This window comes from Procambarus clarkii, chromosome 10, assembly GCF_040958095.1.
Source record: "Procambarus clarkii isolate CNS0578487 chromosome 10, FALCON_Pclarkii_2.0, whole genome shotgun sequence".
Taxonomy (NCBI): Eukaryota; Metazoa; Arthropoda; class Malacostraca; order Decapoda; family Cambaridae; genus Procambarus; species Procambarus clarkii.
In genome coordinates, this window is record NC_091159.1 from 25622968 (window position 1) to 25636327 (window position 13360).

The following is a 13360-nucleotide window of genomic DNA, read 5'->3' on the forward strand; positions in this document are numbered from 1 at the left end:
TGCTAGATCTCTTGCCTGCAAACACTGAAGATAGGTCCTTTGTCCCAGCCAGGCCCTCGGAAATAACCTCTCAAGCCCAAAAATCCCTTAGCCACCACAGCAATACTTGGACATACCATAACCTCATTGCGCACTCCTTCCAAGTGGAAACTAATCTAATGTGCTCTATAGGTAAACACTTGGTAGACAGTTTTGAATACATAGTCCTTTATTAGCACAAGTTTATTTAAACTCCATTTACAAAGTAAAGTAATTGTCCAGCATGTTTTGCTGTTTTCACAATCCGAGCAAGACTGTCCAGTTCTCTGGCCACGTGTGATAAAGCTGGGATCGCAAGTAGTTAAACTGGATCTCACTAATGATTAATATATCAAGAGTGGTTAAGCCTATTTTTAAGTTTCTATCACAAAAGTAAAATCAGCAATTTAAGAATGATTTTCAATTATATAAATTTTATCATAAAATTGGTATATTGTGTGTTTCGCAGTGACTCACTCTCTTTAATATAATCATGGTAGTATTTGAAAAAATGCAGATGTAAAAAACTGCAAAATACAAAGACTTTTCAAAGGCATTTGATAAGTGACCATGGACTGATAGTCCACAAATTGAGAGCAACAGGAATAATGCCGGAACAAAGGTGGACTTTTTAAAAAACCCAGTGTTAAATATAGTGAAACGTCAATTTCTGGAGGAGCCTCAATGACTCCCTGAAGCTATATTCCTGAAATTGCTTCACACTAAAAGGTCATATCAGCTGTGGCTAGTTCTATAGGCCTTCAGGAGACCAGAGCCAGAACCTTGCCCCCCCCCCTCACCGAGGCACAGAGAGCAGGTGACAGTCCGCTACCTCACCAGAGAAAGCCTCCTGAAGTCAGCACAGCTTTATAGAAAACTGCAGGGTCCTCAGAAAGTCTCAAAAAACTATTACAATTGAGTTACACAGAACAAGGAATTCACTGAGATGAGCTCAAAACTCATTAGTACTGACCAGGCAGCCTGGACCTAGTTCATGTCAATTCTGGACCTGATGAACAAGCACATGATGAACCGATGAACCTGGAGGGTGGGAGGGGAGGCTGAGAGCCACTGGAGCTCCTCCAGTAATTGGCATTTCATTACATTCAATGCTTGGTTTCTGGAGAGAGCCTCTCTTGGCTCCCTGAAGATAAACTAACCACAGAGAACAAGAAGGGGACTTACCAGAAAGGAAAGGAGGGAGGCGGAAGGCACTTAGCTAGAAGAATTGGAGCTTGCCCACAAGCTGGCATGACAGGAACCACTACAAGTTGGTGTGGGGAACACCATCAGGAACAGAACTGACATGGGGAGCCAGCTGGGAGCTGGGGCCAGGCCGCCTGGTGGTGGGAATCGGTAATAGCGAGTTTCAAGCTCGCTTGAGTGAATCCTTTGTTTTGTGTGACTCTTGTGCAGTACTGTAATAACTTGGTAGGTTTATTGAGGTTTTGTTCTTTGTGAACCCTCCAGGTATCTGTAAAGCTGTGCTGACTTTCTGGAGGCTTCCTCTGGTGAGGTGGCAGATTGTTTCAAGCTCTCTGCACCTCTATGAGTGGGGGCCCAGGTTCTATCTCTGGTCCCTTGAAGGCCTACAGAACCAGCTGTGGCTGATACGACCTTTAAGTGTGAAGCAACATCAGGAAGAGAAACCAGGGAATCACAAAGAGCTCTCTCCAGAAAGCAATTGGATATGTTCCTGGAAGAATTGCCAGACCAACCTGGTTGTATTGGATATGTGGATTTGCCAACTGCTCCAAGCAACAGTCTGTTAGTCCAAGTTATCACAAGTCGAGACTGACCCCAGGCCAGGGTTGGGGAGTAGAACAACTCCAGGAACCCTCTTCAGGTATACTCCAGGTGCTCTGTTCCTAAAATATGATGAAAAGGCATTCTTTAAGGATTGATGTTTACAACTAAATTTTGTTGGCTGCTACTAATTCATGCATTCATCACTTTTTGTCCATTCAAATTTTATATTAAGGAATACTGTAAGGTTTGAACACAGATGAATACATGGGAAGTCCTGTCAATTCCCATGTGACTGTATTGTACTGTATTTTCATCTAGTAAAAAAACCCAGCGTCGAATGTAATGAAAAGCCATTTTCTGAGTAAGACCCGGAGGCTCCCCGGAGCTATCCAGGTTGATATGCTAATGTCAGACTTTGGCATCAGTCATATGTATGGAGTTCTCTGGGCCTACCGGGGACCACGAGCCAGAACCTGGCCCCCCTCAGAGAGGCATGGGAAGCAATGGCCTATAGAAACCCCCTGTGTGGTTGGAAACATTCTATGTTTGCCATCGACCGGGTCAGGCACCCAGAAATGTAAGCTTCCCAAAACAAACCCCTATTCTGGTGAAAATTGCTACAAAAAGCCGAACAAGTGAATAGAACTCCTCAAAAAGAAACGAGCAAATGAGCATGACGTCACACGTTGCTGCACCGCTGTCTGCGCAGCTTCCTCCTCCCTGGGAGCCGGCCATTCACTGTTCAGTTCTGAGGCTGGATATAAAAACACGCAAAAAAACACTGATCGGGGGGAGGGAGAGATGCTGGGGAGCCTCCGGGTCTTACCCAGAAAATGGCGTTTCATTACATTCAACGCTGGTTTTCTGGGGGAAGCCCCTTCGGCTCCCCGGAGCTAACTACCCACAGAGGAAAACTAGAGGGACTTACCCGGGAGGTGGTCGCTGGTCACACCTCAACCCAAAGTCGAGACAACTGGCTACAACCGCCGACCCAAAGCGACACAGGCCCAACTAGGCCCAGGAACGTTCATGAGGTGGCACACAGCCAAAACCCTGTTTGACCACCAAAAACCCTGCGCCTGAATGTCAGCCCAGGACATGTTGCCAAAGATGGCAGCAAGAGCAGTGAACTTACGAACGTCATGGGCACAGAGATAGACCACAGGCTGGCTAGCCTTAATAACCTTGCGAACGACCTGGGAGATGCGCACCCGCGAACAGGGAAGGAGGGAAACCGGATCAACCTAAAGCACGTCCCCAGATACAGAAGCCGTGGTGCGCAAATAACGGCGGAGGGCCGCAACCGGACACAAAGGATGATGCACCCCTGGCCTGACCAACCAAGCATCAACAACCCAAGGGCCCCTCCGGAAAGCAGTCATCTCATTCTTCGCCAGAAAATAAGGAGATGGCTGCAGACGAACAAACCGATCGCCACGACCGAAAGAGCAGAAACCCCTGTGTCGGAGGAGAGCAGGAAGCTCCCCGACCCGACCCAATGGAAGGAGTCGGCGTCGACCGTCCATTCCGTGGACAGGGAACGAAACGAGACAGGCCATCCGCCAAAACATTGGACACTCCCCAAACGTGAACTGCCAAGAGAGCCAAATCCCGAGAACTCGGCAGACGCGTCACCTGAAGCGATCAGCACCAGAGAGCCAAGAACCGCATCGAACCCCTCAGTTCAGGCAATGAACCACTGGGAAGCAGTCAGAATGGAGCCGGATCATCGATCCGTGGGCGACCCGAACCCTCAAAGAGCAAACCACACTGCCGCGAACTCCCGCACCGGGCTGTGGACCCGACGGAAGGACGGATCCCACCGTCCCTGGGTGGCCTGATAAGCACTGGTCACATAGACCCAGCCGAGAGACGACGCATCCGTGAACACATCGAATGAGGGCTCGGGCAGGCACCAAGGCACTGAACCCCAAAAAACCCGAAGAGGAAGCTGGCGACGCAGCAGCCGATGCAAGGCCCCCAGGGGCTGAACCCGGCGATCGTGAGAGACGCAAAAGGGACTTCCCCGAAGAAACCAGAACAGCCGACGAAATCAAACCTTACCCGGCGGGAAGACCATCATCGCAAAGTTCAGGCTCCTGCACAGACCCTCAAGCAACTGCCGGGTGACCCGGGAACCCCCCAGAAATAGGGGGGACCGCAGCCATAGGAGAGACTCCGGAGGAAGAAACAAGGAAGTGGTCCGAGAGTCCCACATAAGACCCCAGCCAGGCCCGAACCTGGGAGGGAACCAGATGGGACTTCCTCCAGTTCACCAAGAACCTGAACCCGGCAAGTTGGGAAAGAACCAAATCCCTGGCTAGCAGACAAGAGGACCGGCTGGGAGCCCAAACCAGCCAGTCGTCGAGGTAGGCCAACACCCGAACACCTAAAAGACGCAGACGAGCCACAACGACCCGGGTAAGGCGTGTGAACATGCGAGGTGCCAGGTTCAACCAGAACAGGAGACAATGAAAGTGGTAACCATGACGCCCCACAATAAAACTGAGCAAGTCCCCAAACCCCGGATGAATTGGGACATGCCAATAAGCGTCCCGGAGGATCAGGAACACCATCCAAGAGCCTGGCGCCAACAGGAGCCGAACCTGGGACAGCGTAGTTATCTGAAAGGAGGGGCAATGAACCCAGGGGTTCAGACGGGACAAGTCCAGAATGAACCTCAGGTCCGCACAGTCCCGTTTCAGTACTGGGAACAGACGGGAAACCCATCTGAGGTACGTCGTTGTTTCAAGCATGCCCAAGCGCATCCACTCCAAGACGAATCAACAGAGTGCAGAGGAAAAGGCCTGCCCCGCCAGCCCCAAATCCCCCGAAGGAGGAAGGGCCACCCAACGTCACCGCAGGCTGTAGGAAACGACCCGAAACGCCCACAAATCGTGGAACCAGGTGTGAGCGAACAGCGCAAGCCTCCCCCCCATCGCCCTGTCAATAGGGTGAACCGCGAAAGAGTCGGTGCCCCTTACATGACCCTGAACCTCACACAGAACAAACACCGCGCCGACCAGACGAAGGTGGGTTCGAAGGCGGGGACGGACCCGAAACTGGCACCAGTGGTCTACCTCGACGAGAGGAACCCCGAGCCCTGGCACGACCCCTCCAGAAAGGCCTCCTGGGACCCCTGGAGAACCAACAAGTCAGACATAGGATGACAACTAGCCGAAGCAGCCTGCAAATACTGCGCTATGGCAGAATCCACAAAAAGCAGAGGACAAAAAGGAGAGCCAGGGCCCAGGCTGATTCCAGAGAGGAGGCAAACACCGCCTGCCGACACATGAGCTGGAAAACATAAAACAGCAAAACCGCATCCCGTAGGATCAGCGCAAAGAGCACCAACAAGACAGTCGATGAGCTAGCCGCCGAGCCCAAGGCACCAGACCCAGGAATGGGCCCCAAGTGTCCCCACATCCTCCTCAAGTCCGAAGACATCTCCAGGAAGGAGAAAAATAACGCAAGGCCGAAACCAAGAGATCACGGGCGCGCAAGTCCTCAGCAACCTGTGCAGCCGAAAGGGAGGGAATCTGCACATGGAGCAGCACGATGCCAACATCCTGGGGAAGGGCAGGAGCAAACAAGCACTCATTGAGGTGCTCAAGGTTTCCCCCCAGGAAAACCTGAACCACCGTCGAAGCCTCGCACCACTCAAGCGTGCGGGAACGACAGAAGGAATGCCAAGCCTCCAAAGCAAACACAGGACAGTCCGCCAGCCAGGACGACTCCGAAACAGTGTAACGGACCCAGAAAGGGAATGACGTCCCAAACCTAAAGGAAAACAGATCCATAACAGAGGCATAATCTGGGTCACACAGAAGATAAGCCACAAGGGTTGCCCGCACCGCAGATGGTTGGATGCAGGAAGCCGAAAACCTCTGGAAAGATGGAACCGACGCACCCGGGGGGGTGGCACAGAACCGAACCCGGAGAGGGGCAGGCACCAAATCCAATTCGTACGCAAAGGGGGGGGGGACGAACCCACTCCATGTAACAGTAAGCTCCGCTCAGAGGGCAGAAAAACCCAGGCGGGGTCTAATGGGGCCCAAGTTTGCCCCTCCCCCACCCCAGGATCCTCCACCACAGGACTCGTGGCCGAGACATCCCCCAAAGCACCGGCCTCTAAAGAAAAGGCCGGCGCAGCCATGTAAGCCGGACGGAAGGGGGGCCCCACTGGTCAGATCCGGAGGCTTCAGCATGGAGATCGGACTCGAATGCCTCCGTCGCCACACCGGAAGGGGCATCCCCCGAGACTGCCCGAGTCTCAAGTCCATGTAAATCTCACCCCGATTCCAAAACCCTCAGACATTTCGTGGCCGGAAGCAGGGGGGGGGGGAGACAAGAACGAACCACAGTAGGGGAAGGACGAGGGGGTGCTGACTAAACCAATGCCGAAGCAACCATCACCCCCAAGTCTGGGTCCCTATAAGCAAATGGGGCAGCCTCGGGGCATCCGGGTGAGCAACCAACCACATGCAAAGCACAGTGCTGAAAAGCACTGGACCCAGAGCACATGACCTCAGCCTCAAGCATCAGCCTCAGAACTGAAAGGTGGATGGCCGACGCGGGGGTCTGGGGCTCCCCCTTCCCCTCTCGGGGTGAGGGGGAGCTGCACAGACAGTGGTGCGGCGATGTGTGTGACGTCATGCTCGTTTGCTCGTTTCTTTTTGGGGAGTTCTATCCACTTGTTCAGCTTTTTGTAGCAATTTTCACCAGAATAGGGGGTTTCTTATGGGATGCTTTCTAGGTGCCTGACGTGGTTGATGGCAGACATAGAATGCTTCCAATCACACAGGGGTTTCTATAGGCCATTGCTCCCCATGCCTCTCTGAGGGGGTCAGGTTCTGGCTTGTGGTCCCCGGTAGGCCCACAGAACTTCATACACATGACTGATGCCAAAGTCTGACATTAGCATATCAGCCTGGATAGCTCCGGGAAGCCGAAGGGCCCCCCCCCCCAGAAAATATGGATTTGGCTTGAGTCCCAAGGAATGTTGAAGGGCAGCTGATCAAAAGTTTGATAGCTCTGCATTTGAGTACAGTAATGTGCATAGTTTCCAGAATAGTAAAATGGAAGTACAGTGTTCATTGCCTATGGCTTACCCCCCTGAATCCTATTTAATGTGATTTTGTTGTGGCCTATTGTTCCTCCCCTTTTAATTGTTATCTACCTCTCCGCCTAGGCTCCCTTACCATTACTGTTGGGCGAGGATCTCTGGACTGTGATTCGCTATCAGTCTGCTCCTCGGCCACTGCTGTTTCTCAGTACTACTACTATGCATGTACGTCACCTTAGAGATTTTGAGTGAAACATGTTTTATCAGAGCCAAATGTGTGCTCGTTGATGTTTTGGTAACTGGTGTTTCCACTAGCTCTGTTTTGCATGAGAAGTTTTGTTGATTCTTTGAGTATAAAGCTTTATACCTTGAGCTGTCTTCCAAGTTGTGGCTGATCAGTGGGGGTAAGGGTTGGCTAAATGTTTTTTGGAATAACTTGGTGTTATGCCAGTAAATACTCAGTGCTCTACTGTTTATAATTAAATAAATAACAGCTGTTTTGTGTTATTGTTTGTTTCCTGAACTCACAATTCTTAAGACAGAAGACTTGAGGGAAGCAATTTTCTTCAGAGGTATTTTTGTATGTAGAAACTTAGAGAGTTTTCTAATTGCATGAGCACAATTGTAAGGTTTTACTAGTTATGATAGAATTCATACTTTTGTAGAAGATAAAATATACAGTATGGGTTTTATTAGTAAAGTTTAAAGCTACTCTTAGCTTTTTGTGATTCAGTATGCATGATCTATTGTTGACGGCTTAAGTCCAGGCCATTAATTTGTTCTTGTTTTTAATTTTTTTTTGGCTGAAGTGCATGATGTTTTTAATTTTTATTACTATTTAACCATTATAATCATTAACAGTGCCTCAAACTGTTAAATTTGCATTCTATTGTTGTTCAAATTATGTCTTCATTTGGATCAGGCTAACATGACTCAGTACCATGGATGCTCAATGGTCTTGTTTGACTTAATTTATAGAACTGAATTGTATTCACAAAGTTGCTGGCATCATCATCATTATTACCAGCACTGTCTTAATTATTTGGCATATATGAGTTGCCCATTCTTCTGCAAATTGCATTATTTAAAAAAAATACACACAAATGTTTGGTCAATTATTAATGTAGCTCAACTGCCTCTGGGGTTTGCCCCCATCCACATTGACGACTTAGACAGTTGAGTTTCCCTTCCCGCCAAGGATTTGGAGTCTTCTAATTCTCAGGGGGTCTTCTTAGCTCTGATTCTTTAGATTAGGGTGATGTCTCTGTTGAAGCATGGAATACAGTACTTCTCTGGGGTTTTCATGCATGACGTCTGGAGCTGAGTGGGGGAGCTCCAGCATGGTCTATGGTTGCCCTTCAACCTTGCCTGGTGTTTAGTTTCATCTTTGGAGGGTGTTTCACTCCAGGCAGAGGATTATACCTATCCTCCATCCATGTTTGAGTTAGATTCCTCTACTGCTCCTCTCCAGGCTTGCTTCCGTGTCCTGCGGGAAGTCTTCATATGCGTCATACTTCTGAAGGTTTCCATTCCCCCCTCCCCCTTTGTATCTTCTTTACCTTGGGCAGACCTATTTTGTTTCCTTCTGCTGTGTCATTATCTCGTGTCCTTGATGGATCTGGCATCATTTGAGTTAGGTTCAGTTTTGGCCTTTTGTGCCAAAGAGAGAGAGAGAGAGAGTGGGTTATTTGTTCTGGCAACTCCATGGCTTTTCTCCCTCAAGCCCAGACTGCAGAGAATTACAGGACTTGTGTTCACTTGGTGGCTGTTTTGTTCATCTGAGCTATGACCAGCTTCGAGGCATAATTAGTGTTTTGGCTTCAGTGCCTGGTGTTGCTGCTTTGTTACTTGCAGTCCCATCTTTGGTGGTTCTGCCCAAGTTGCTCTTTTCCTTCCTTCGGAGGTGGTGGCAGACTTTTCCTTGCCCGTCTCATGTATTGGTGGGCCATTCTTGGCCAGGTTTTAGATGCTTACAGTTCAATCTCTTACCCTTTCATCAACCTCCCTGTCTGCCACTTCTTTGTCAGAGGAAGCTGTTTCTTCAGTGCTCTTGGCTGCAGCTACTGGTTTCCATCCCCTCAGTCAGGATTCCTTTGAAGAGAGGTTCTGCCCCAGCTGCTCAGAGGTGGTCTTCCTAGAGTGAGCCCGTACCTGTGGCTCATTGAGGTGTAAGAGAGGAGGGATGCACCAAATTCCTTTTACTGTACAGTATTTATCTTATTATTTTTTTGAATAAATTATTTTACATTAGCACATAATGATGACACTTTTGCCAATACAAGACTGAGTTTTGGTGGACTCCACACACAATTAAACTAATTTAGTCTCTAGGGATTCAACTTAACTTATGAGGTGCATGCATTACAGTTACTGTATTTTAAACACATGAAAGGGATTTCATGTCCATATACAAGGAAAACAATCACTTATTTAAGGGTACACAGATCTCATTGTCAGTGGGAGAAAAACTGAGAGAAATGCCTCACTATGGAGGTGGGTACCTCAAGAGTACAACCAACACACCACCTCAGTCGGGTAAGTCTGGCTCCTCTCTGAGGGTGGTGGAGGGTAGGGAGGCTACCCTCTCAAAAGCATGCAAGTAATCTACTTTACACACAGACATAAATGTACTTGATCTTCAAGAACAATAAAAACAGTCATAAATATTACTATCACAGATACCTGTACTATGTGCTGGGTAAATGTACACAAAGAGCTAGTAATTCTTCCATGAGAATCCATCTTAGGTACCAGAACTCCCATCCAAGGAGTAGAACGGTTAATCACCAAATCATACATTTGCTTGTACAGTAATGTTCCTTTATCAAAGATGAAATAGAGGACCAACTTAAGAGAACATATAAAATGCTGCAGAAGAAGAAAAAGTGTATCTGAAGTTTTTAAGCTGGCACAAATATCTCGACAAAGAGAGGAAATAGTAATAAAAAGAGTGAGAGTGAGGAAATAGAGCAGAAGCTAAAGTACTCATGATAGACTGAAGAAATGTAAATGGAACAGAAAGCCATAAAAGAGAGAGGAAAATCCAAAACACTTTTCCACATAAGCAAAATGAAAACAAAAGCCTCCACCAGTATTGGACCTCTACTTATAAGAGAAGAAATTATTGACATTCTGAAAGAATATTATTAAAAAGTTTGAGAGGGTGATTACGAGTCAAATCTATAGTTTTATGAAGAACAATGAACTACATAACCTGGGTCAACATGGATTTAGTGTAGGACACTTCTATCTTTTGTAATTATGCCAACACTGTGACAGATTCATGGGGGCATTAGAAGAAAACCAAATGTAGATGATGATGCATACACATAGAAAATCTTTGGAGCAGGATGGGGAATCGAGCCTGCATCCTGGATAACCCCACATGTGTGCCTTAACCCATATGCTAAAGATAATACAACCTGAGATCTGCTGGATCCACAAGGAGTCTGGAGACACTGAGATGATAACCAATCCATGTTTTATATATTCAGGATCCTTGGGATCTGGGCAGATCCCAGGTTGTATAATCTTTAGCATATCATGGGCTATGGATTAAGGCATGCATCTGAGGTTATCCAGGACGCAGGTTCGATCCACATCCTGCTCCAAAGATTTTCTCATAGATATATAATATTATTTTGATTTCCTTGTGTATTTGAAGGGAACATTTGATGAAGTCCATTGTCTGTATACATGGATTTTGCAAAGGCATTTGACTGTGGAATGATAGCTCATAAAATGAGGTTCAAAGAAATATCAGGCAAAATGAGGCAGTGAATATTACATTTTCTGACAAACAGGTCACAAAGAGGAACAATGCTCTTTGTTTGACTCTTAGAACAGTCACAGAATCTATTATGAGCACAGTGAAAAGTTCTGTACCCCAAGGCACTGTCTTCACCACAACATTTCCTCATCCTCATATCAGACAGGAGGATACATGATACAAGATGCAGTCAGGTCTCCATATGGAAGGAAAACAACATTAAGGTTCTATGAATAGTGATGTACGATGACCTAACATTTAGTGAGCATAAAGCAAATGTTGAATTGCCCAGAAAAATTATTGGGTAGATTATGAGAACCTTCAAATCCAGGAATACCACAACAATGCTCCAACGTTTTAAAGTCACTTGTGTTTTCTAACCTTGAATGCTGCTTGGTACTCTTGTAGTTCCAAATCAAGATAGAGATCTGAAACAGGAGGAGTGTAGTGAACATATACAGTGTATTCATATACACAGTAAAACAAATAAATTATTGGGACCATCTCAAAGCTTTGAGAATATATTCTCTGGAAGGAAGACAAGCAAGATACTACATAATGTAGTGTATATTGAACATGGAACAAACTTGAGGATTAGGTTCCAAATATGCACTTACAAATAATGTACCGGAGTAACACATATTGGTAGGAAAAGCAGAATACAGTAGACCCAGTGAAGAATAGCCCCCCTGACTGTCAGAGGGGCTCAGTGTCAGTGTTCTCTGAATGTGCCATAGGCACAGTCAGAGAACACTGTATGAACATAAGAGGCCCACAAATATTTTGACCTCCATCCACTAAATATTGTACAAGAAATATTGCTGGAACAGAGGTGGAAATTTTCAAAATGAAATTGAACTAATTCCTACAGGAAGTGTCATATTTGCCATGTTGCAATGGATATGTGAGCCTGTGGGCTACTGCAAGCAATAACCTCACTAATCAAGTTATCAACAGGCAGGCCTCACCCCTTGATGGGCTTGCACAATTTAAAAACTCTTGAAACTTGTATATAGGTAAACTCAATTAATATTATTTGTAAATTAATAATTTCAGTTTATTATGTTATACAGTAGAGTACTTATAGTGGTGGAGACTATATCTTTATTATGCTATACAGTAGAGTATTTATGATGGTGGAGACTATATAATGTCATAATTGCTAGAATTTGGATGACTTAGAAAATCACCTAATGATAAGAACAAAAATAATCTTAATTACAATGACAACAATTGAATTTACAGGAACCACCCCATGTAAAGTCAGAGTTGAACCAACATTGCTGATGTTGGAGTGACATAATGCTTCATGTTGTATTTCCTGTTCAATATTTACATTTAATATTAATAATGTTTTAGTTGCTAAAGCGTATTCAGATTTAACTTTATGCCAAATATGAGTTTTAAGTTTTAAATTGCCAAGCAGAACTTTCTTCCAGGATTAAAGTTATAAATTATGGTCATATATGGAATCCCAGCAGGCAAACAGTGTTAAAGTAAAGATTAATTAGCACTGGATCAACACTACTCCAACATTGTTTGCCTGCTGAAAATTTAAAAAAAAAGCAATGGAACTTACATAATTGCTTCTATTGTTAAAGATTTGTAGTGACCTGCCGGACACAACACCTGCTGTTCCATCACTGTGCAGTACTACCAGCATCTCGTCACATGAATGGCTTCCTTTGGCATCCATTGCCACCTATTCCTAACGAAACTGAAGGTTGCCTAGTAAAATTTAATAAGTTGCCATTTGTGAGGATCATCTAACCCTCTGATATTGACAAATACTCAACTTTGCCATTATACAATCCTCATGGCCCCCAAATTTGGCCCAAGAGAATGGCTTCTTTTTCGCATCTGTCGAGCATTCAATAGCAGCACCAAGCTACTACATTTCACGCATCCAAGACTTCACCTGTGAGCTACACAGCAACAAAATCTTCTCTAAGATTGATTTTGTTTGTGTATCCCCACTAAATCTTGGTGAAATCAGTTGACATTCCCAAGATTGGGACCATTACACCCTTTGGTTGGTTAGGTTTTTTATCCACTCCCTTTAGGCTGCAAAATGTTGCTCAGAGCTTCCATCGCTTCAGAGACCAGGTTGTCTGCAAGTCCTGTTTTGCTATACTTACATTGGTGATCTCTGGGTGGTCAACCACTTCTTGGAGGAACATTAGCAACACCACCATCTGTTCCTTATGCAACCTTAAGACTATAGCCTCCATATGAACCCTACTACAAGATGCATTTCCAGTGCTTCCAAACTCGACTACTTAGAGCACCATGTGTTGGGTGCAGGCACCCAATTCTTGGAGAAGATCTAAGTCATCTAAGAATTTTTTAGTTCATCTTTACTTCATCCTACACCACAAAAACAAAAAACTACAAAACAGTAAAAACCTATATTATCTCCAGCACACAAGAAATCTTCCCGACTGCCCCTGTCCTGAGCCCCAAATGAAGATACAACCTTCACTAACATCAAATGACAGACTGACAAACTCACCTGGCAGCCCATTTTTTTCCTCAGTGCATTCGTCACTCTTATAAGAAAACTACAGCATGATTGACATGGAATTCCTCTGCATCAATTCAGCCATCTGGCACTTCCACCATTTCTTCAAAGACATGGAATCCCACATTCTCACTGACATTCTATGATCACCAAGGGTAATTCTTACACTCAGTGTAGTGTAACTGGCTCCTGCTCTATATCTCACTAGTCACTCAAAGGAGAATGAGACAATACCATT

General features: G+C 45.9%; 1 protein-coding gene across 1 annotated transcript in view; it reads left to right on the forward strand.

Moving 5' to 3' along the window:
• The window catches only part of LOC123747631 (uncharacterized), a 107122-nt gene that overhangs the window by 39024 nt on the left and 54738 nt on the right, over positions 1-13360 (forward strand). Inside the window, exon 6 of the mRNA XM_069322243.1 lies at positions 6959-7057. Coding sequence (XP_069178344.1) covers positions 6959-7057 — 99 coding nt within the window. The remainder of the gene's footprint in view (positions 1-6958; positions 7058-13360) is intronic.